The sequence below is a fragment of the Mugil cephalus genome, chromosome 9 (genome assembly GCF_022458985.1).
Source record: "Mugil cephalus isolate CIBA_MC_2020 chromosome 9, CIBA_Mcephalus_1.1, whole genome shotgun sequence".
In the NCBI taxonomy this organism is placed as follows: Eukaryota; Metazoa; Chordata; class Actinopteri; order Mugiliformes; family Mugilidae; genus Mugil; species Mugil cephalus.
This window is the reverse complement of record NC_061778.1, coordinates 15,205,093-15,227,795: the sequence shown is the minus strand read 5'-3', so window position 1 is coordinate 15,227,795 and position 22,703 is coordinate 15,205,093. Positions and strand designations below refer to the sequence as shown.

Genomic DNA, 22,703 nt, shown 5'->3' with positions numbered 1-22,703 from the left:
TGTGTTGTAATGTTTAGTCTGCAAATAGAAAAGGGGGAAATGCAAGGCAGAATCTATAAGACATCATTTTAGATATTTCCACATACATACATGGCTCACCAGCTTCTTTCATATACATGGAGAAGCTGTATCCAGCTCTTGGTGCTTAGTTCTGCTTTCTTGCAGACTGTCTTTAGGTGCTACCTGTGTTACGTATACAACGATCAGCCACAACATTAAAACTACTGATAGGTGAATTGGATTACATCGACGGTTTAATGTTCTGAAATATTTGGACCTGGCATTCATGTGGATGTTACTTTTAAGTAAGTAACCAGACACCCCCACGCCATAGCAATGATACTCTTTGATAGCAGCAGCCATCCCCAACTGGATGCAGTCTGACAAAATTCAGTAGATCCCAAACTGATCAAGTATCTGTGGGATGATCCACAGAGGTCCCTCCCCTCAACCCATAGGACCCAAAGACCCCCACTAACAACATCCTGTTACCAGACACCACAGGATACCCTCATAAGGCCCATGTCCATTCACTGATGATTCACAACTGTGTTGGAGGCACAAGTGAGGCCTACACAATATTAGGAAGGTGGTTATAATGTTATGCCTGATCGGTGTGTGCTGGTTATTTTAAGAAAAATGCAAATCTTGACAGTCATCGGTACAAGAAGTTTTTTAGTTTAATTTGTGTTGCATAGAAGTGATAAAACTTTCTAGACCCAGGTTTTCTACAACTTTGAGTGGAATAGCATCTACTGGTCCCGTTTTGTGAGATAAAAAAGATCAGGTCAGAGTTGACCACTCAAACTGGATTTAAAGGTTCTTAGTTTTTTTGCAGAACAGTGTGCATTTTTTTTGTCTTTTGTACAGGATTTATGTGTAAACATGTTGTACCCAAACTTTCCTACCTTTTAAACCAAGTTATGATCCCTTGAAATCTTTCACATGGATTTATGGGTTAATTAATGATTTGTTTGTATAAAAGTCTCTGCCACAACGAGTCTTAAAAACATAAAAGCTGTAAATATATGCTGTTTTGTGTTATTTATTTTCTCAACTAAGGATGTATCTGACAGGAAGAACTCCACAAAAACGAGGAAAAGTACACAAAGTGACCACACTAGCCTCTCTGGTGAAGGCTGTTGCGTCTTTGTGCCACTAGAGGGACACATTAAACTGCCATAACTTTCATGTCTGACACTGGGTTTATAAATTTACCAAGTAGCTCAGTTTTGTAGTTTACTGTCTCTTCTGGTTTATTTTGTGTAGGAAAAAAAAATGTTGGTGATAAAGGACCGATGAAGCATCTTCACAAAGTTTTATGAATTAAAACTGAACATAACAAAACCATTCATTATATTTCACCAAGTGTCTTAGATTAAAATAATTAAGGAATAATAAAACAAATCTGTTTTAACTTCTGTGACTTATTAAAGAGTTAACAACATCATTTCTGCTGTTATTAATATTTCTTACGTGTGTTTTTGATCAATATCATGAGCTTGGTTTTAGGAGGTCTGTTCTACTCTTTGTGAGTTCTCTGATCCTCTGAGATGTTCAGTATCCAAGCTTTGTCAGGGCAGGTTAAACTTTAACTTCTAAGTTAATGTTTATATACGCTCCACACAGGCTCAGCAGTGCAAACCATCACCAACATTTGGTACTGTTTAGGAGCTGGTGGCACCACATTGACACTATTACACTCACTGATGGATTGTGGGTTTGAGTTTTATTTCTGTCTCTCGTCTGTTAGTATGCCTGGCTGTGTCCTGGTATTTTCACTGCCATCCCTGTAAAACTTTTACACAATTAAAGTCTTTCCATACAACTATGTGAATTATCCCATTCAGTGTACCCCTGGCTCAGACTTGGCCCTTTAAAACTGCCATGTTGATGCCAATTTCCATAATTGCTGTTACTGCTGTGACAACCGACGTTACTGTCTTACAATGTGGTTGTCTTTCTATTATTATTATTATTGTTAACAGGCTGACTAGCCAAATAATGCAAGGTCGCCTCTATTTAGGAAATAGGACAGTAAATCTAGACATTACACATTTCAACAAAGCAGGCATCTTTAAAGGGCCAGTGTGTAGGATTTAATGGGATCTTTGGCAGAATTAATAGAATTAATAATTTAGTTTTTATCCAAATAACAACCTAATACAAAGATGACTAGACTTGCCTTGATTTGGGTATTCTTGAAAATGTTTTGCCCTCATTTCAGTTAGCGTCTTCACTTATAAATAGCTGGTGGGGCTCCACCCGAACCGAGGAACCCCAAATACTGGCTGTAGACCAGCCATTTACTTGGTTGGTTGGTTGCGGCCTCCAATCTCACCACTAGATGTCAGTAAATCCTACACTGTGGGGCTTTAAATTGCTACGCTTGACTGACACAAAACAGAAGAAAGGGGAGGAAGAGAATGACTTGAGCTGTATCTTTAATAAAGGCTGTGCACCTGTTTTACACATGAAGAGTTTGCCTCATGAGGGGCACCAATAGATCCGTTACAACTGTTGTAAAACAGCCTCTGTGGCTCCCAAGAGATCCCTCTAGACTAAGGCAATCACCCTGGTTATTGGGGTTATTTTAACTCTAGTTCGGAGACAATAGATGAAAATTGTGTACTGTAAACTCGCAGCATAGTTTGTTCTCTATGGATCTGTGCTTTTGGAGTCATTCTAGGTTCTACAGTGCCTCTTTTTTAACAAATCCATGGAAGTCCACTGATGTATTGCTAGTTTGCTCTTTTAATATACTGTCTTAAATGCTGTGCTGTGCTCTACACGAGTATGTGAATGAACTCAAGAGTTCAATAAAAGTTAAATAAGATCCCTGGTTATAAGTCCACTGCCTGTCTACCCCTGCTGCTCCGCATAGAACAACCGGGTGACAGCAGGATGTGTGGTTTCTGAAACGTCTATACAGCCGTAGGAATGAAAGAATAAAACAGTCGGGGGAAATTGTGTTAGGTGTGTGCATAAATGCGCACCACCTGACCACAGCCCACTCTTTTGCCCATTTGTTGCAACCCATTAAACACTTAGCCCAAATCCTCTCTGGAAAGGAGTTAAAAAAAAAAAAGAAAAGTAGAATGAGGGATTAGAGAGAAAGAACAGGAGGGGGTAGAATTGTAGAAAGTCGGTGGAGGAGGAGACTGAGAGAGTGGGGCAAGAGAAAAATGAGATGGAGAGAATGAAGAGCCTCTACGGGAGGCTGGAAGGAGATGAAAGGTAGAAAAGAGAAGTTTATTAGAGGTTGGGGGAGCTGGTGGGGGCGAGGAGGAAGCGGCGCTGCAAAGGAAGAAAAAGGTCTGACGGTGAGGAAAGAGCGAGGATGAGAGGTGCTCCTTTTACCAAATACCAGCGACAGTATGAAGAGAGTGAATCTAGGGATGGGATTGTAAGGACGGTGAAACAGAGGGATGATGGTGAGGGTTCAGCAACAGCTGTTTTGTGCTGCTCCGCTGCCCTTCCTTCTGCATCACAATGTCACCAAATACACTCACAAAGAGGACCGGTGAATGGAGGGTGGGAGGAGAGCAACGGAGGAGGAGGTGGAGGAGGAGGAGGAGGTGGAGGGGTGTTCAAGGGCCAGAAGAAAGAAAGGAGGTGTTGGGGGGGTGGAGGGGGTGCAAGTAAAACCAGCATTCATTCTCTCAAACTGATGACTTGCTACAATTCAGTAACACTGTCCACATAGGCCGGCCGAAGCCTTTTGTGGTGTGAGAAGTTGAGACAGACTGTTTATCTGGATTAGGTTTCCTGAGGGAAGCTCGTATTAGTTTTTTAGTAGGATGGCAGTTTGGAAGTATATGTTGAATTTAAATCAAATACTAAAATGAGGTCAATAAAAAGTAGTAAATTGTTAAGGAAGGCAGTCCTCTCCACGCTGCTGTATATGCTAATTGAAGAATCAACGTTTTGATGCTAACAGAACAACTTTAAATTAAACATAAGTGTTAGAGTTAAACTTGTTTCATGTTTAAATATTCATTGTTAGTAGTATTTTATTAATCATTAAGATGACTAACGCAATATTAATGCTTGCTGTTAGCCGATTTGTAAACAGTAGCACTAACTGCTAGCTAGCTTTTATGATTACGCTACATTAGCTTAGTCAGCAAGAGGGAATTATTCATTATGATAGCTTCAACAAAGCTAAACCACAACACTAATAGCTTTGCTACTAAATTTTGCTTCTGCTTGTATGTTTCCTCAAAGAAGAACAACCTACTGCATTTGGCCCATCTTGTTCACCTTCTTCTATACAGTGAATTAAATCAATAAAGTTGGGGAAACTAGAGGGCACTACTACTTCACATATATCACAAATTATCTTCTTCTAGTGTCCAGTGTGGAATCTGTAATCTCTGATGATTTCAACCTGGTTGAGGGAATTTTGTCCATGAAAACATAGCCGCTGACTCAAAAGGCATGCCTCATTTTATTAAGAGCATCCTAATCTGTATGCTCTCTCAGGATGAGGCCCACTTTCATCCTCTCAAACTGTCCTCCTTTATCTCCCAACTTCTTTCTCATCGCTTGTTTTTTTTTTCCTTCCCCCACGATTACTTTCCTTCCCCCTCAGCAACTTATTCAACTTCTTCTTCTACTCATGCATTATAAGAGTACAGATTCTCTCTCACACACACACACACACACATAGACTCACACACACACCAACTATGTCTCTCGGGGCCATATGTTGACCCGCGGTGGACCTGAATACAGCCATCTGCCTGCCTTTCCTATGTCCCACAGGGCAAGAGTGTGGGAGAATGTCTATGGGGCACAATGCAGCACAAACACACAGAAACCATACGAGCGCACACACGCCTTTAACCTCTTCACGGCCACTAATCACTCCCAGACAGCCAGTCCATCTCATGTTAACACTGACAAGATAATGGCCCTTGTGTGCGTGCATGAAAGAGCGAGTCCTGGAGGGTCAGACGTGAGTATGCATCCTAAGCCCTGGCCTCTCATTTTATTTCACTTCTATTAGGTGTGTCTTGAAGACCAGACCGTTTTCTCTTATCTTATTTTGTTTTTCTTCAGTTGCGCTGCTCGTTTCCACCTGGTAATCAAGACTGCGCATCTGCAAAATTCGAGCTTTCAGCAGTATAAACTGCTGCTCAGATTAAACTGATACGTGAAAAGTGGAGGGTTTTAAAGGTAGAGGAGTGTAAAGAAAAGAGAGGCAGGGAGAACAATTAAGTGAAGGAGAGAGGATGGAATTAGTGGAGGCAGTGAGGGAGAAGGGAAATGAGTGGGTACCCAGTATTGGTAAGATTAAACCCCGAACAAAAGGCTTCTTATCTCTACATGAAATCTTAGTGGCATTACCACACACACTCACACAAACACACACACACTAGTGTCCTGCTATCCTACAGCTGGGACAGGCAGAAAATACGTAACAGTACCTAAACTTTTGGTAAGTGAGGCCACAATGTTTTGTTTTGTTTTACCCTATAAGACTCCACTGTAGCCTGCCATGGTCATTTAACATTTTGCATTAATAATTAATTAGCAGACTAAAGCCTTAGTTTAAACACTGCCTACATATAAACTGACCAGAAAATGTCACAATTAAATGCTGCCATGTCGGGATCTTTATTAAAGGGTCCCTCACTAATGGGAAATGTCTTGTGTCAGTCACTTTGAAATGTTCTACTTACTTTGTTTATGTTGTTTGAACTGGCAAGGGCTGCATTTCAATTTTGTTGATCTACGAGAACAATCAGGATCACTCTATTGTCACTGTACAACAAAATTTAGGTAGCAGTTCTTAATATTTTCTTCAATATATTATATCTTCTTCGATATGCAACAGGGTAGAAAAAATAGCACACATGAGGGATTACTTTATATGTGCTATTTCTGGCATAAATATAAGTGAGAGCAGTGCTACAAATGATTATCAAATGTGTGCAAATGTTTTAAGCTACCAAAAGTGTCACCTGTACACCAATGGGACATAACATTATGACCACCTTTCGAATATTGTGTGGATCTTCCTTGTGCCTCCAGAACAGTTGTTGACCCATGTCCACTCATCAGAGAATGGACATGGGTCTACTGAGTGTCCTGTAGTGTCTGGCAACATAATGTTGTTAGCGGGGGGGTCTTTGGGTTCTGTGGTTTGAGGGGAGGGGCTTCTGTGGGTCAGGCTTGTTCCAGTGCATCCCACCAATACTTAAATCAGTTTTGGATCTAGTGAATTTGGAGGCCAGGTCAACACCTGCCCATTTTTCATGTTTCTTGAGTTGTTCTTAAACCATTTTTGTGTGTGTGTTTTTGTGACTGTGTCAGGTTGAATCCTGCTGGGGATGGCTGCTTCCATCAAAAAGTGTCCTCTTGAAGAAACTCTACAAGTACAGTTGGCTTGTTTTCAGATATAACAAGGACATCATTTTTCTGAGCTGTGTAATGAAAAGGCACAAGCAAAGGGCCTCAAAATTGTACTATAATACTGTACTTGAGCAAATGTACTTATTTCGATTCATTGGTGCAGATTAACCCGTTAGATATGAACTACTTTGTTAACGGATGTGATTTTATTCCACAGAAAAGCACGTTTTACTGTAATTTATTTTGAACTGAAGAATTAAATGTCTGAAATAAATCAACTGCATCTGAGCTTAAAACAACTGAATAGGAAGTCAAAGAGTTAACCGATCGCTGTGACTAAGCTCAGCCTTTAATTCATGAAAAGCTGAAATCATACCGATTTTCATGAAATAACTCATCACCCGTAGCTGCAGTTAACCTCACCAGTGCAGTGGGGCTAAAGTCATCAAAACTCACACCAGAAATGGCAGTTTGCTGGCTTCCTGCTCACATGCTTCCTTCCTGTTCTACGCATTGAGAAGCTCACATCGGAACACTGACGCAATTATATTACAGCAGAACTGAACGCAAGTGTTGCAACTTCTGCATTGCTTTACTTGAAACCCCATCGAGATGATTCAGCAAAACAAGGAAAGTCTTTTTTTTTTTTTTAAAAAAAAAACAACACACAAATCTTTATTTGCAGTACAAAAAGCAAAAGAAGGCAAAAATATATTAAACTTGATACAAGCATTAACAACTCAAAGTCCTCTATAAATACGTTAAAATAAATTAAAGAAATTAATTTACTAAAGATTATCACCTTTACCACTAAACAGGCCTCAAACATGTTGATGAAAAGGCGATTTTAAATAGACACAGAACAGCGCAGCGTCTGCTCTCCTAACCAACTACGTCACATAAACTCACGAAATGGCCAAGTGACGGTTCTAAAACACTAAGGGTACATACCCTAACCTAACCCTACTCTATGCTGCATCTAGCCTCAGTTAGGCATGCAGACCTGTGAGCACGGTGCACGTGGGCGCAATCAGGACGCTGCACATTCATAATAGTACAAGGGCATAACAGGAAGAATTAATACTGAATGACAGAGGGGTGCAAGGAGGAGGGGTGAGAGTCTACAAAACATGAAAGGTCATCAAAACCTGTGCTCTTGTGGGTGAAAGAGAGAGAGAAAGAAAGACCACTAATTGGAATGTTTAAGAATCAAATTTAAAATGCTGATTTGCAAAACTTTTAGGATTCGCTTGCTGCGTTGCCACAAAAGCTATGCTCACATCATTTCAGGTTACACAACTAACAAAACAGTGTGATCGTACCTCTTTTTACGTCTACCCGTCACTCCCGGTGACGATGGATATCATTCAGTGCTCTCTTTCTCTGCCGCTAAACTCCAAATGGCACAAATTGCACCTTTTAACAACAAATCACGAACGTGCGTGTCCCACCTGGGCTTTGCGTTTCTCCAAACTCTCGTCATCCTCCCATAGAGAACCCATAGAGACCCTCACCCCCGCTCACATCTCTTCAAACAAACCAGCAAATCTCAGTTCAACAATGAACAGGACCTGTTAAACAACGCTACAGGCTCAACGTTTAAAAAAAACGTAACATTCGGCTTTGAGGCCAGCGATTCTAACAGAACCTCGGACTTTACAGTTATGAGGGAGGAGAAAAAAAAAATTCACTAGCTTATTGACAACATTAAAGGATGGGCTGTGTGTTTGTCCCACCATAATCGAACAGTTAGCAAACAAGAGACGTCTTTGGTTTTTCCCCATAGTCTTCTGATGCTGACACGGATTCATAAATTAACTGCGTCGCTGGGCCAATCGCACTGTAATCGCGATATCTTTGTCGCAATTTGCTGTGTTGTCGTACTGTTTTCATAGAGCATCAAAGGCTTAAAAGATCTACCTTGATATGCACTCTGCTTTTGTGGCTACACACACTTTCGGTTCAGCGTCGCCGTGGCTTGTACTCAGACTGCTGACGTTTTAACCACGTAAATTGAAAAGGAGAAAGTGTTTTCAATACGTCACGAAGTCCTTCGTTTCCTTTGATGCCACACAGGTGCAAACAAGGTCTGCAGTGTCAGTCAGCTCTGTGTTACGAGGAGTGTATTTACAAGTGTCTAGTGTGTCCGTGAACGTGTGTGCGTGTATGCTGTGTCTGCATGTATGAGAATGTAAATGTTTTTGTGACTCAGCCTAGAGGCAGAACCCGATAGCGTCCTCAGGTACAGAGAGCTGACTGAACACCGCCAGACGTCTGCCATTGGCGTCACTATTGCCACCGCAGGATTCAGAGCCGCTGAGTGAGCTGGCGGAGCTGCTTCCCTCCTGGTCCTGGTCCGACAGAGAGGTGTAGGACAGAGATCGGGCACCCAGTGGACCCGAGACGACCCCAGCGGCACCGGGGCTCTGCCTCAGGGAAGGGGAGCCGGTGGGAGACAGCCCACACGGGGAGTAGCCAGAGTCAGGGGAAGGCAGGAATGGAGAGCGAGGGTCGGCTGATGGGGCCTGGCCAATGGGGGGCTGGTACTGGTGGGCCGGAGAGGCCTCGAAGGCAGAGTCCATCTCCAGAAAGGCGTGAGAGAGGAGGTCGGTAATGTCGGCGCAGGCGGGGGGAGAGGCCGACGGGGCGCGTGTGAAGGAGGCGTTGGCAGGAGGAGCGTGACCGGCGAGGGTGGGCTGGAGGGTCAGCTGAGGAGCAGAGGGGAACCCAGCAAAGCTGAAGCTCTGCTTCACCAGAGGAGGTCTGTGTGAGCGGGAGGAGGAAGGCGGCTGGTTGGGAATGCTCGAGGAGGAGGAAAACGACGAGGAACGGGAGAAGGAGTGTTTCTTTTCCTCCTCGTTGTTGTGGACAAAGTGACAGCGGATCCCATAGGGGCAGAAGCCGATGGTGTGAAAGGTACGACACGGCTCCGTCTTATATTTCGGATGTCTGCTGAGATCGCGCAGCTCTTCTGGCCCGTGGGCAAACTGGCACTTCCCGCCGTACTTGCACAAGCCGTTCTCAGAGAAAGATCGACACAGTTCAGTTTTATAGCGCGAGGAGGAGGAGACCGACGACGAGGAGGCGGATGAGGAGCTAGAGTTCAGTGCAGTGGGGCTGAGGTCACTCAGGGCGTTGACTTCGGTCCCGGGCCACCCTAGGCTCGCTCCCGTGGTGCTGCTGCTGCTGTTCTCCACCAAGCTGACGGAGCGCTGGGAAAGGAAGCCTGCCTTGCCCCACTGCGCGGAACTACCAAGCTCGGAGGGTAGAAGGCCTTCTGACTGCTGCCCCCATTGGCTGGAGGTCTGAAAAACACTGGCTGAAGGATCAGTGGGGAGGCAGGAGAGAGAAAACGAGGCGTTTCTGTACGGTTCACTGATGTGACCCGGTGTTCTCATGGCCAGGCTGAGGGGTGGTTGTTGTCTGTTCGGCTCCCTCAGGTCCAGATTTAGTAAATGCTGTAGAAAAGGACAAACAAAAGCACACTGTTAGCTTGCAGGATTCTCATTCAACATCCGCTGGTGTTTATCCAATGATATGGTTTTATAAAACATTTGTTGACATTTTACTCAGAAACTAGTTAAAGATTGAGAGCACAATTGTGCTACTGATTAACAGCCACAAGGGTGTGATTGTTTTCCCATTTCTGAGCACTACAGAGTGGCAAATGCAACACATGTGCCAAGTGTCTAGGAAGATTTACTTAATTAACAAGTATGGTTTATGTGACGAGTTTAATTAGCCTTTCTTTAAAGTATTTTTTATTCCCTCCTGCTGCAATTGCCAGTAAGATTTCTGTCAAGTGCAACTCAAAATGTTTAGATTTAAAATTAAGCACCTGTCAACCCTTACAGTTACACCTATACGCTCACTTGCCAGCAAATTGGGTCCACACCAATGTTAGTTCGTGGGCAAGGCTACACAACAAACCCCCCTTTTTGTGTTTAATTGAATAAAGCTCAACGTCACCACGATCTACATCCTCCAAAATGATAAAACAGCCGAATGACCACCTTTCTCACACAGTTTCAACAGGAACTGGACTCCGTAGCAGTCACTAATGGGGATTTAATGCAGGGCCATTCTATCAAAACAAATCTGTCTTCACTTGTGTACATAATGCCCTAGCAGGTGAGCGTACACACACACTATTCACATCGAAGTGCAGCAGGAACTTTAAAATCAAAAAAGTTTAATCCTACTTTTAAAACCATGTAAAGACCAGTTAAAATGATGCACGGTCAGTGTAAATAACTACGTAGAGCATAATGAATGGTGAGTTCAAGTACACACAAACATTTTATGTAGAGTGTGCATCACTGCAATATGTCTAATGTACCTTTTTTTTGGTAAGTCTCTCAATTGCAACTCGGACACAGTTTTAGACGAGGAACAAAATGACACACACACAAAAAAAAAATGTGCAAATGAAAGTTAAAGCAAAGATAATGATGGTTTTTGATAAATTTTAAAATGAATGGCAGCAATGCCTGCTACTGTACTGTAGTATATTCCTAAATAAAACCTACAAAAAGCGGACCACTTGGAGATAAACCTGGTTCGGGCAAGCTACAGCACATTTGTGAGTGCTGCGTTTATTTATGCTCATAAATGTGCATTAAAGTGCAACACAACTTAGGACATGAGTCCATTGAGGCGCAACACCACTTGACAACTTTCACTGTTGACTCCAGCCAGTTGGTGCGGTTGTTTTGATTCAACTTGTTGACGTTGCGCACAGCAAACGAGACAATTTACCTAAAAAAAAAAAAAAAAACTTTCTGTCGCCAGTGAAAGCGAAACAAATATTTTTAATTAAATTAAATAAACCCTATCTTAACGGCGTATGAGCAAGTGCCGACTCAGTCGGTGAGCTCAGTTTAGTAGAAAGTTTACCAGGCCTGGGTGGAAACACACAGCCGCCGCAACGCTGCCACTTCGAGACAAAGTTAGCTTCGACTCAAGATGAACTTTCACATCACAACAACCGACTCGCAAATAAATGCGTTCAAGCCCGCATAAAAAAACGACATCTGCTACTCAGGACTTGAGAAGAAGGAAGAATTAGAAGAAGAAGGGAGCAAACTCCATAAAAGTTAACCGTGGAGCTAGCAGGCTAACACCCCCCACCCTCTCCTAGCCGACTCTTGCCAAACTCTCTCCGCTTCCACTTTTTCTTTTCCCCTTCGCTTACCTTGCACATCATCTCTTCCAGGTCGGCGAACTGGTTCAGATGGTGAGAAGGCATTTTTGCTGAGCGATCAAATCCTTCTTTCGATTCCCGTCTGCCCCTGCGGCGATAGACGTGGGCAACTCGCTGGCATGAGTTGCTCGGAAGTTTCTGGCTGCGTACGCGCTGCTAAACAAGCCCAAGACCCACCCGGACCACGTGTGGATTTAAAACCTAACAGCGCTGCTAGCCACTCCCACGCCTCCGCGTTCAACCAGCCCCAAACCGACAGGGGTTATACTACAGACTCCAGGGAAAAGTTTGAGGGAGACGTTTTTAATTCCTTCACGCCAGATGCACGAAACTTATTTTATTTATTTGTCTCTTTGCAAAAACTGTCCCTGCGTCAGGCATCATGCAACAGGCGTTTATTTAATGCAAGTGACTTTTTTTTTTCAAAAGTTTAAACATGTTTTGCATTTAGGCCTACTTGCAGTATATTTTACATATTTAACTAATTTTTTATTTATTCTTATAGTGCATTTCATTGTAGAATATCACTAAACATGGTACACATATGTTGCTTTGCAAGGGAATGTTTAAAAAATAGACTATAATTGTTATTTATTTGTTGCACAAACATCACACAAATGCATAAGGCATTTACTGTATGTGTATGTGCTCTTTGCCCGTATACAGCGTCCTCATTTCACTGCGTTGAATAACTATGGATCCTCCTCTTCTCTCCTTATCGTACGTGCCAAAAGCCTTTCAAAGATATTTTTCATCATGTTTCCTGTTTTGCAAAGATTGTATCACGAAAACGGATCATGTTCCAATTTTATGTTTCCTTTCACTTTTTCTTTGCCACCTGCTCACTTCGTCAAAGAATCTGCATCCACCAGTGATGGTAGACCTGGTTGTAATGGCGGTGCAGAGATATCCGAAAGCCATGGATCAAAAGTGGTGGCTTGTACGGATGAACGTTGCTGTTTAAGGTATCGTTATTTTCAGATTGTAGCCTCAAACTTCTGGTTTCAAGACGTCAGGCATGTGTTAACAGGATTCCCCCACCTCCCTTCTTGGTTGGTGGAGATAAGATTTGATTTTAACTTCTCCAGACAGCTTTTACACAGATGTTCTCAAAAAACTGGGCTAATTAACTGCTAATTAACTTAGATTAAGCACATCAGCAAAGATCGGGGATCTTTGTCAACATCTCTGACAATTATATTTGTGCTTTTCTTTCTTTCTTTCTTTCTTTCTTTCTTTCTTTCTTTCTTTCTTTCTTTCTTTCTTTCTTTAACAAAGAATCAAGGCAGGACCTGTATCTGCTCAGATAAACTAAAGACAGAGTAGAAAACAGAAACACAAATACAAGTGTGTGCACAAGGCAAGCCACAAGGGCAAACTAAAGAAACTCGGGCAGGAAACAGGAGGTCTGGACACATGGGTAGGAGAGCCAGTATGGAGACAGGCTAACCCTATGAGACAGACACAGAGGAGCGAAGTCTTTGATTTCAAAGGTAAAGGCAGATGTGTGAAAAATTCCACCGCAGAGCAGAGCCATGAGAATATCTGACAGTCTCACCCACTCAAAAACACACACGCACAAGTGCGTTCCTCCTGCTTTTCAGGGATACAAAAGCATATGGAAAATGTATTTCCTTAAGATCAAACTTTACATCCTACAACCCTAATTTGGAGCCAGGAAAAACTGCACTGGGCACCGAGTGTCTACACCAAATTACCCTACCATCTGATAAGACAGCTGGTCCTCACAAAGATAGAACTTTGTGAACACACACACCGGGGGGGGGGAAAAAAGGTCTGTCAGGAGTGAAGTTGTCACACCTCTGGGGTTGTTAGGTGAATTGTGACAGCATGTCCAGTATGGCCATGCGAGCTGGCAAACTATGGCTGCAGCTACAGGGAGCTGCTCTCAGTTTGCTCTGAAAAGGTCTGGATTCTCATTCGGGCAAAGTGAGATTATAAGCCTGTGTGATTTATATACTGGCAACAAATGGCGTTAAAAATGACTTTGCGTTGAAAATTGTTGTTGAATTACATTTAAAATGACGGAAATCAGTGTTGTCAGTGTCTTGCCCAGAGAAATTGTTTTAAAATCTGAGTTTAAAGGGCTCGGCTGTCCTCTGACAAACAGCCCTAAACTTCTTGAATCCCACTCGTCGCTCTAAGCCCCTTCAGAAAGATGAGTTCAGCTGAGAACAAAGCCTGCCAAAAAGCTTTGTTTTGGTCCAGCCAAGTGGTTGCCATTAAGTGTGTGTGTTTCTTGTGTGTATGGACGCTTGTGTGTCCCCAGCCCCCAGTATGATGTAATAGTATAGGTCTTCTCCATACGGCCCGAAGGCTGTGTCAGTCACCCGTGTTTTGACTTGTGTGTTTTCCGTGCGAAGCTGAACTGGCTGTCCTTCCTCACACTATATCCGAGGTTGAAGGGGACCAAAAGTTGTTTTGGTGTCCAGGGATCTAGGACAGATGGAAATATGATGCCCAAGGTTCAAATGTGGCCACGGACCTTGGTTGTGATGTTTTGCTGGTGTAGATGTCATGTGTCTTTGCCATAAACCAGTCCAACAATTTGATAAAGTAAGTTTTCAACTAACTAAAAGTGTCCAACTAAGGTGGACTGAATTTCTCGCTAATGATCAAGCTGCATACCAATGCTAGTTTCCCTAATGCAGTCATGAATACATTGCACTCCAACTGCACTATTTAGATTGGTATTCTCGAGGCATACCTTTGGTTTTCAGGTGAATAAAGGTCTGAAACACTTGGACACCACAATATGTAACCTGGGTGCGCATAGCCGCATTATCTAATATGTGGACTTAGGTTGTTTTCACATATTTAGAGCTGTCCATTTACGATCATATGGACCAATGTGCTTACAAGAAGGCCTAATTATATTGCGACTGACCTTTGGCTACGTAAGACGCTGCCCTAATTAGTTCATCGTCTTAAGAGGTTCGCTCTATGTGTTTACTCTTAGCCCATCACTGTGAACAACAAGCAATTAGCAAGATGTCAACAACATGAGCTCCTAGAGGTAAGCCTAGAGAAGTCCTGTCTGTTAATTCAGTTAAGCAAACAAATGTTATTCACAAACAACCTACTTGGTCAGCAGGTTGAGTTTACTACTCCTGGAAAGAGAAATATCTTGGGTGAGTCGGGGATTACTGGGACTAGTGGTGGGGAGGGTTAAGGGGATTTTGAAGTAAAGGAGGGGGAGGGGTAAAGAAAGGAGGTGAGAGATGTGAAAGAAAGTTCTTGCTTCTTGTTGAGTCCAGCTGGGCTGGAGGGTCTTTGGAGCACAATGAGCTCAATGAGCTGCAGAACCAACTAACAAACTAATGGCCAGCTCTACCCCCCCTCACGCGCGCACACACACACACACACACACACACGCACACACACACACACACACACCGCACCCCCCACTACTCCCCCCACATACACACACACACACAGTGGAAATAAGAGAGAATGGTGAATGGCTGGTGTAGAAGGGCTTGTTATAGGAAAGAGATGGGGGAGAGGAGCAGGAGCAGGATGAATGGGCAGGATTGGGGGCTATTTAGAAGAAACGGGGGGAAATGAGAGGGAGAAAGAGGTGGAGGCACTCAGACACTGAAGGTAGAGGCACGATCATTGGCACGGTTTCTTCAAGACAGTCCTTTTTCAAGTCTGGATCCGCCACAAAGTTTTACCCCAGCTCTTTGGCATTAATCAGTCAGATGCACAGGGACGTGTCATGAGATGCATTCCTTAGCTTTGTCACATAACCTTCCTGCAAACTCATTAGAAAAGCATGTGCTGATTCCACATCTGTTTGTCATTACAAGATTTGCGGAGGTGACATTGCACTGTGTGGCGTAAGACATCTGACTGCCGGGTACCATTTATCACACACCTCATCTAAGAGGAAATGCGATTAAATAGCTAAATAATATTTGAAGTATTAGTCAGAGTTCTTGATGGTCAAAAATTGTACTGCGGTTCCCGGAATGATCAAGTCTAAGAAATGTGTGAGCGGGCAGGAGACCCAAACAAAACACTGTCAACAGTAAATGTGTTGCCAACTTGCAGAGCAACTGGTGTGTGCTCATACATGTTACTGAGAGCTACACACACGCAAACACACACTCTCGTGATTAAGTGAAGTCATTCCTTCACAGCCCCACACAGGCTCTTCCAGATAAGAGGTTACTATAACCAGTGAAATAATAAAGGGAAGGGAGGAGGGGTTCGTAGATCTGATGAACATCTGCTCCTCTTTTCCTCCACTGCCTTCACCCCCCACCCCACACACACACACACACACACACTCACACACCACACCACCACCACCACCACCACCTTCCTTCTTTCACAATGTACACCCCCCCTCAGCACCGCTCACTTGTGTGTGAGGGCTTGTGACAGAGCCTTTTGGCACAGGGGGAGAATTGAGATGAGAAGAGGAGTTTCTCTGTGAACGGTGCATTTCTGCATGTGCAGCACATTCTTAACCAAATCTGGAGTTGTTGCCCTCAGGAACAACCTTACCATGCCTTGTCATTTAATCTTAGCACATGTTCTGTGAAACTAAAATATAGAATGTTTCATACTGAAACCATACACGTAAACTGTGAACTCCGAAAAGATAAGCCAGTCAAAAAGGATAAGTAAACTGTAGCTACGTGGTTGACAATCATGCTAACCAGACTGATAAATATCCATTAATGTATAAAAAAATATATCATGACACTTTCTTCTGCTTGGCCTACCCCAACACACACACACCGAGAAGCACCGCACAGCAGGGTTCTACTCGCAGGCCAAAGGCCATTATCTAACCTTCGACCTCTGACATCACCCCCCTCCCTCTCACCCTCGCCTCCTCTCTTCCTCACTGGAATTCACTCCTGTGGATTCAATTGGGAAGCAAGAGGAGAGGAGATGGTCTAAAAACAAGACAACAGTGACAAATGTCTGTCAAAAGACCGTTGTGGAAACAGACACAATGATTCAGGGTGGAGAGAGGAGTGATGGAGAAAGCACTAGTTCACTGAACACATTTGTTTAGCTGAAAGTAACATCAGTCAGTCATGTACTGAGGCGCACAGTAACACCAAAAGTTTGTGTACACTGATCCCCTATTTTTTGCACTTCAGACAAGGCTCCCCACTTGCAGAGTAAAGGAATTCTTAATCCTATACCAAGATATTTTCTATAATATTACCATCCAATAGCAATTGGTATGCTGTGGTTTTGTCTATCTCGTTGTACCTTTTGTATTTTTATTGTTATATTCTATTACTTAATGAAGTTTCATTGTTTCACTCATCATCTTTGGGTATCTCTATATATTAGAGGTTGTACCGAGTAATCAACTTTAGTGCTCTTCCGTGATGCTTTAAGCAGGAAGTCGCCCATCACGTGACAGTAACAACACGGAAGCCTCCGAGAGGACAGGTGAGGAGCCCAGTGGGTCATTGCAGCAAATTAGGAGCGGTTCATCCAGTATATGGAAATACTACACTAAAGATGAAGCCCGTTCTACCGCCACATGTACAATATGTAAGTCAGCCCTGAAATACACATGCACACTAACCTGAAATGAATCAGCTATCGCTAGCGGTGGAACTGTCCAATCAAATTAATTCAATTAACAACTTCACAACTTGCGATTACAGATAGGAGGAGGCCGAACATCAATTTGCTGTTGAATGTCATTATCTAAAACGATCAGACGAAAAAGGCTTCGGAGATATACCGCATTTTTTTAAGCTCTGCTACATTATCCTGTCTTAAAACACGCCGTGAGGTAAACGCTATTGGCGGTGTATAGACTGTACATGCGTATTTGTAGCGCACAGCATTGATAAGCTCATGCGTTCTAGTCCGGTTGTGTACCATTGTTTTTGCTGTTTTTTTTTTGTCTTCTTATAAGTGGCAGTAGTTTGTAGTAGTAATTCGAGCTTCAATAAAGTTCCTTTGTGTGAGGAAATATTCAGTCGAAGAGTATAGATTTAATTGTTGCAAAACATTATCCTACTTCTACTGTGTATTTATGTATGATGTCATCGACTAGTCGACGTGGACTCACGTCGTTAAACCCCCCTATATATGTGTGTGTGTGTATGTACTGCTTGGATGTGTATAATCAGCTAAATGAATGTAGCAAGGCATTAGTGAGTCAAATTAGTTCTAGGCCCAGTGACAAATTGTTGGCAGTTTCTGTAAAGGTGTCTGATTAGTTCACATTGTTTGGAAATGACTTGGAGACGGAAACGGGGGAAGAAACAAATATTTGCATCCTGTTTCTTTCGGATTACAGTGGGAGCGCGGCCTAGACTATTTGCTTCATTCTACTGCCCACTGCTGGGTTATAGTGTCATTACAGAAATCAGCAAAATTCACCACCTCCACGCAGGGAGCTCATCGTAATTAATACTAAATATATTGAATAGAATGCCCTTTATGGTCATTATACAGTGTACAACGAGATTGAAGAGCTTTAAGTGCAAAAAAAACACAAGTATGTACAAAACAGTGCAAAGAAGGTACTATTTACAAGATATACAAGCTAACATATAAGCTAAAATATTATACTATTGAAAAGTAACTCAGAAAGTTTTTAAAAGTGTTATATAATCACACTTGGGCTCCAGTGAAGCTGTAACTGAGCAGCGCAGACACTGTGCACACAACTTTATGGATTTGTTTTAGGACATAATTTTGATTTACCTGGATTTTTGATCTAATTCCCGATCGAAACATTGCCATAAAAGGTATGTTGTACTGCTTTTTATTGGTCATTGTGTATGTCTACACATGTCTAGTTTGCTATCACAGGGGATTAATAAGAATTTCGGGCAAGGATGTGTACTATGGTCCTGTTTGATTGACCAGAAGGGGGAGGTGTTGCGCCATTTTATGTCAATTTAGCCGGACTTTACTATTGAGGGGGTTACTTTCATTTGGCTAAACCAGTTTCTGTGGAGATTAATGAGAAATGCCATCTGCTCTCCATCCTGTATGGCGATTTACTTTCTCTATGTCTATGTGTGTACTTTTCCCACATGAAACAGGTGCATTGTTTGCAACATACAGAACGGATGAGGCCATTAAGCCAGAGCTCCCAAGTGAACCGAGAGTTTGGCAGATAGGGGGGGGACTTGCTCAACTCCTTGTCCCTGGAATCCAGCCAGACACCACTGTCTGTCTGTGTGCCAATGTGTGCGTGCTTGTGCTGCGTAGGTATTAAGCAACAGTTCCTGGAGATCCTCTTGAACCCCAAACAAAACAAACTGCCAAATCTCTGTTTCGATAACAGAGCACTGGCATATCGCTTTGTTTATTTGTCAGCCTTGTGCGTGACCAAATGGAACAACGCTGCCTTAAAGTGCACTTCGGGAAACAGGGCGACATATCTGCTTACAAGGAATGTGATCAGAGGCCTCCTCTGAAAGATCATTTATTCAAAGCTCCAGTCTTTGATCAGGTCTTTGCTAAAGCTGTGAGAAATTCATTTTGATGAGAAGAAGAAGAAAAAAAAAAGACATCTAAATGCAATATCAAAAACACGATGAGCCAGACAGAGAGAGGGGTAGAGATGGGGAAGCAGAGAGGATAAGGGCTCATGAAAATGTGTTGGTCTGTTTGTGTGTACCAAAAAAGCATGTTTGTGAGATTTTGCGCGCATCCTTTTAAAATATTTTAAAATAAACCTTTTGCGTTCTCATTGCCGACCTTTTGGGAGAAAAAAAAAATCAAATCTAATCCAAAAGAGACGATAAAAAAATAACTCTTCTCTTAGGGGTTTCTTTTTGTAATTACATCACACAGCTGACATTTGTCCGACAGAGGAACAAGGTCGCTAACGCAAGAAGAGTGCAGAGTGATGTCGAATGTTTGGATGCTGTACAGCAGCCAAGTGAGGAACGGACGTCATAAGGAGCCATGTTGTAACCTTTTTGTTTGCTGAAGCTCTAAGAAGAAGAACACAGATAAAAATACCACCTGCTAATCTGCACTGTTAGATGTTTTCGTGCACCAAATTCCCCAAGATATTCTGCTGGGGTTTTATTGACAAGACTGGTGATGAGGAAATCACAACCAATGTAGCATAATCAAATTTATAGTTTCCGTGACAACCGAAAGAGTGCAGGAGCGATTGATGTTTGAAATAGCCCTGGGAAAACAATGATTAATCCTCTCTGATCTCAGGCAGCTCCTTTGGTGAAACCACTGCTATAATAACGAGATGATTGGTGGGCACGCTGCTTATCAGATTACCTCTAATAATGTGTGTGTGGATGACTCAGTCTGTAAGTATGCAGTCCAGGAATGTGGATTAAATTTCTGAAGTCACAGATTTTTCAAGCTCACTTTTGGACAAATGTTTATACTCTTTGCTACCTCTTTAGAATGAGTTTCAAACATGATATATGATACACATACAGTCCATAGAGCTATAACGTAAGAAAGTGCAACCTATGAGAGTGTGTTTGCATGAACATTTCTTCTGTCTGTATAACACTGGATTTAAGTGTTTACACTGCCTTAAATCTGTGTGACGCTCATGTGGTCAAGGTGAAACAGAACGTGTGTATGTTATCAGCGTGTTTATGCATAGCTGTGTGTGCCTCTCAAAGTTTGACCTGACCTCTTTCCCAGGCTGAAGTAGGGTAGCAGGTTTTCTGTCAGAACGTCTGGAGTATAATTCACCTGTGATTTTTCACTCCCTTCGCATTCCATTCCCCGTTCATGTCAGTACGCTACGAGTTGTTGTCAAGGTATTCTTCATTGTAGGAGTAAGACTGCAGAAGTAGATGATGGGTGGATGTGTGCGTCAGCGCTCTGCGTATGTCTCTGTGCAGAGAAATGTGTGCCAGAAGATGATTCCCGGTCTGTATATTCTCACTTTTGTGCTCATCCGACGGTATCCAGGCAACAGGTCATAATATTGATGAGCGTGTTTGATCAGAGGGAAATTGATGGATCTCGAGCTGTATTTCAAATGACGTGTTCCACTCTCTTTTATTTATATGTTGGTATCCCAGAAACTGTGTTATAAAAACAGTCCTTTAGAATAGAATAGAATAGAATAGAATAGAATAGAATAGAATAGAATAGAATAGAATCTATTGATCCACAAGCGAAATGTCTTGGTCACAGTACCTCAGTTGTACATAAAATAACGAAAGATAGTTAAAAATAAATGAAAATAGTATGTATATATATATATAATAAATAGTATAAGCAGAAAAGTTACAAGATTTGCACATGTACAACCCTACAAGAAATAGAAGTGGAAGTAAATATACACTATATACACAGGAATAGAAAAGACTAGAAAATAATGCAACGTAATAGATTAGAATAGACGATTACATTGTACACACAAATGTCATTTGAGTTAATTGATGACAAAAATAAAATAAACAACAAATGACAGAACATAAGAGTAAGTGGCAACAAAGCAGCAAGCAGCATGAACAAAGTCTGGCTGTAGTAGATGCAGAGTTTAAGTGTGCAGAACAGCAACAGGTTCAATACCATGCGGAAGACTAACAAATGTACATTACAGCATGTATACATTACAAATGGTGTGCAGAGTATAGACCACATAAACAGCGATCAACAGAAGAAGTGCAGACGAGATTGCTGTAGCACTGTCTTTGAGAAACTACAGCACGGGTGAGTTTTTGATGTCATAGTGCAGTATTCGTGTGCAAGTGAAGTAAGTTTGTCAGACAGCTTGAGGGCAGTCGGTCAGTTTGTGAGGGGCGTTTGGTGGATTGATTCAGAGCGGTTATAGCTCTGGGGAAAAGCTTTTTTTTTTTTTTTCTTCCCAGCCTGGAGGTGAAGGCTCGCCAGAGGGGAAGAGTTCAAAAAGATGATGGGGGTGGACGGGGTCCTTGCGGAGGCTGCTAGGATTCCCAAAGCAGCTTGAGCTGTAGATGTACTCCAGGGCTGGCAGATGAATCCCAATGAGCTTCTGTGGGCTGGAACCAACCAGTGGAAGCAATTTCCTATCAGCGGCTGTTCAGCTGTGATACCACACAGACATGTCGGGGTGCTCTGAGGACGGCTGTGCCTCGGTAGCATGTTGCCCGCAAACCAAAGGGTTAGTGGTTTACCACAAGTGCTCAAGTGTCCTTGAGCAAAACACAGAATCTTGACTTGCTCCTAATGCTTGGTACTACTCTGTGAATGAGTGAGTAGATGTGCCATTGGGAACCAATATGTGGAAAAGCACTAAGTACCTATGCATAAAACACTATGTATTCTCTTTGGTGCTGAAGTAGAAAGTTGCTTATAATCTGGTGCAGTAGGTTAGAAGACACCTAGGAAAGGGTTTGGCAAAGCCTCGTACCTGGTAAAGAAATACTGGGCAGGTGATTGGCTGACTTTTATCAATCTGATCAATGATCAAGGTGGCGATATGTGTCTTTTCAGTGGGTTAATGCCATGTGAATATGACCGGTTAATTCGGTTGACCGATTACGTCATATAATAAACAACCAGAGTCTAATGCGGCAGACCGGCATTTCAAAGAACAACTAGATGGACAATAGTTCAGCTTTTTTAGTCTCGTACATAATGCTAATAATACTTATGGTGCAGATAAGATGTGCGCTATCACTCAGGTGGTTCTTCTACCGGCTCTGTTTACTTTCTTCTTCTACAGCTTTCTTGGTTGTGGATCAAACAATTTCCCCTCGCATTATCTGGGTGTCTTAATCAGATAAATAGAGCTCTGATTTTAGTCAGAGTAACGTGTTTACATGCACTTAAGTTGTCCAGTTAAAAAGTCGGATTAAGGCAAAAGGTTTTTTCACGCACATGTAAACGTACTCAGTGTGGCAAGCTAAGTAGTTACAGTATGTCAGTAGATGATTTTTGCTGTTTTTGCAAATACGATTTGCACATAAAAGACATAAAAGTACCCTGCCTCTTGCCCGATGACAGCTGGGATAGACTCCAGCAACCCCCGCGACCCTAGTGAGGATAAGCAGTAGCAGAAGATGAGATGACACTCTTGGGTCATTACTGTCAGCAAACGTAAAACACAGCCTTGGTTGCCAGTATCTCCTCACAGGGCGCTGGCTGGACCACACTACTGTTGAACCACCACAAGGCATAGCTTGTATCCCAGCAA

The 22,703-nt window shown here is 42.6% G+C and overlaps 1 protein-coding gene across 1 annotated transcript; it reads right to left on the bottom strand.

The window, feature by feature from the left end:
- Positions 1 to 6,514: 6,514 nt before the first annotated feature.
- zgc:114130 (uncharacterized protein LOC570332 homolog) lies at positions 6,515 to 11,764 on the bottom strand. The gene is made up of 2 exons (XM_047595064.1): positions 11,555 to 11,764; positions 6,515 to 9,818 (listed from the first exon to the last, which is right to left on the bottom strand). Exons 1-2 carry the CDS (start codon positions 11,606 to 11,608, stop codon positions 8,574 to 8,576), a joined length of 1,299 nt encoding a protein of 432 aa, XP_047451020.1. The 5' UTR covers positions 11,609 to 11,764; the 3' UTR covers positions 6,515 to 8,573.
- Positions 11,765 to 22,703: the final 10,939 nt, after the last annotated feature.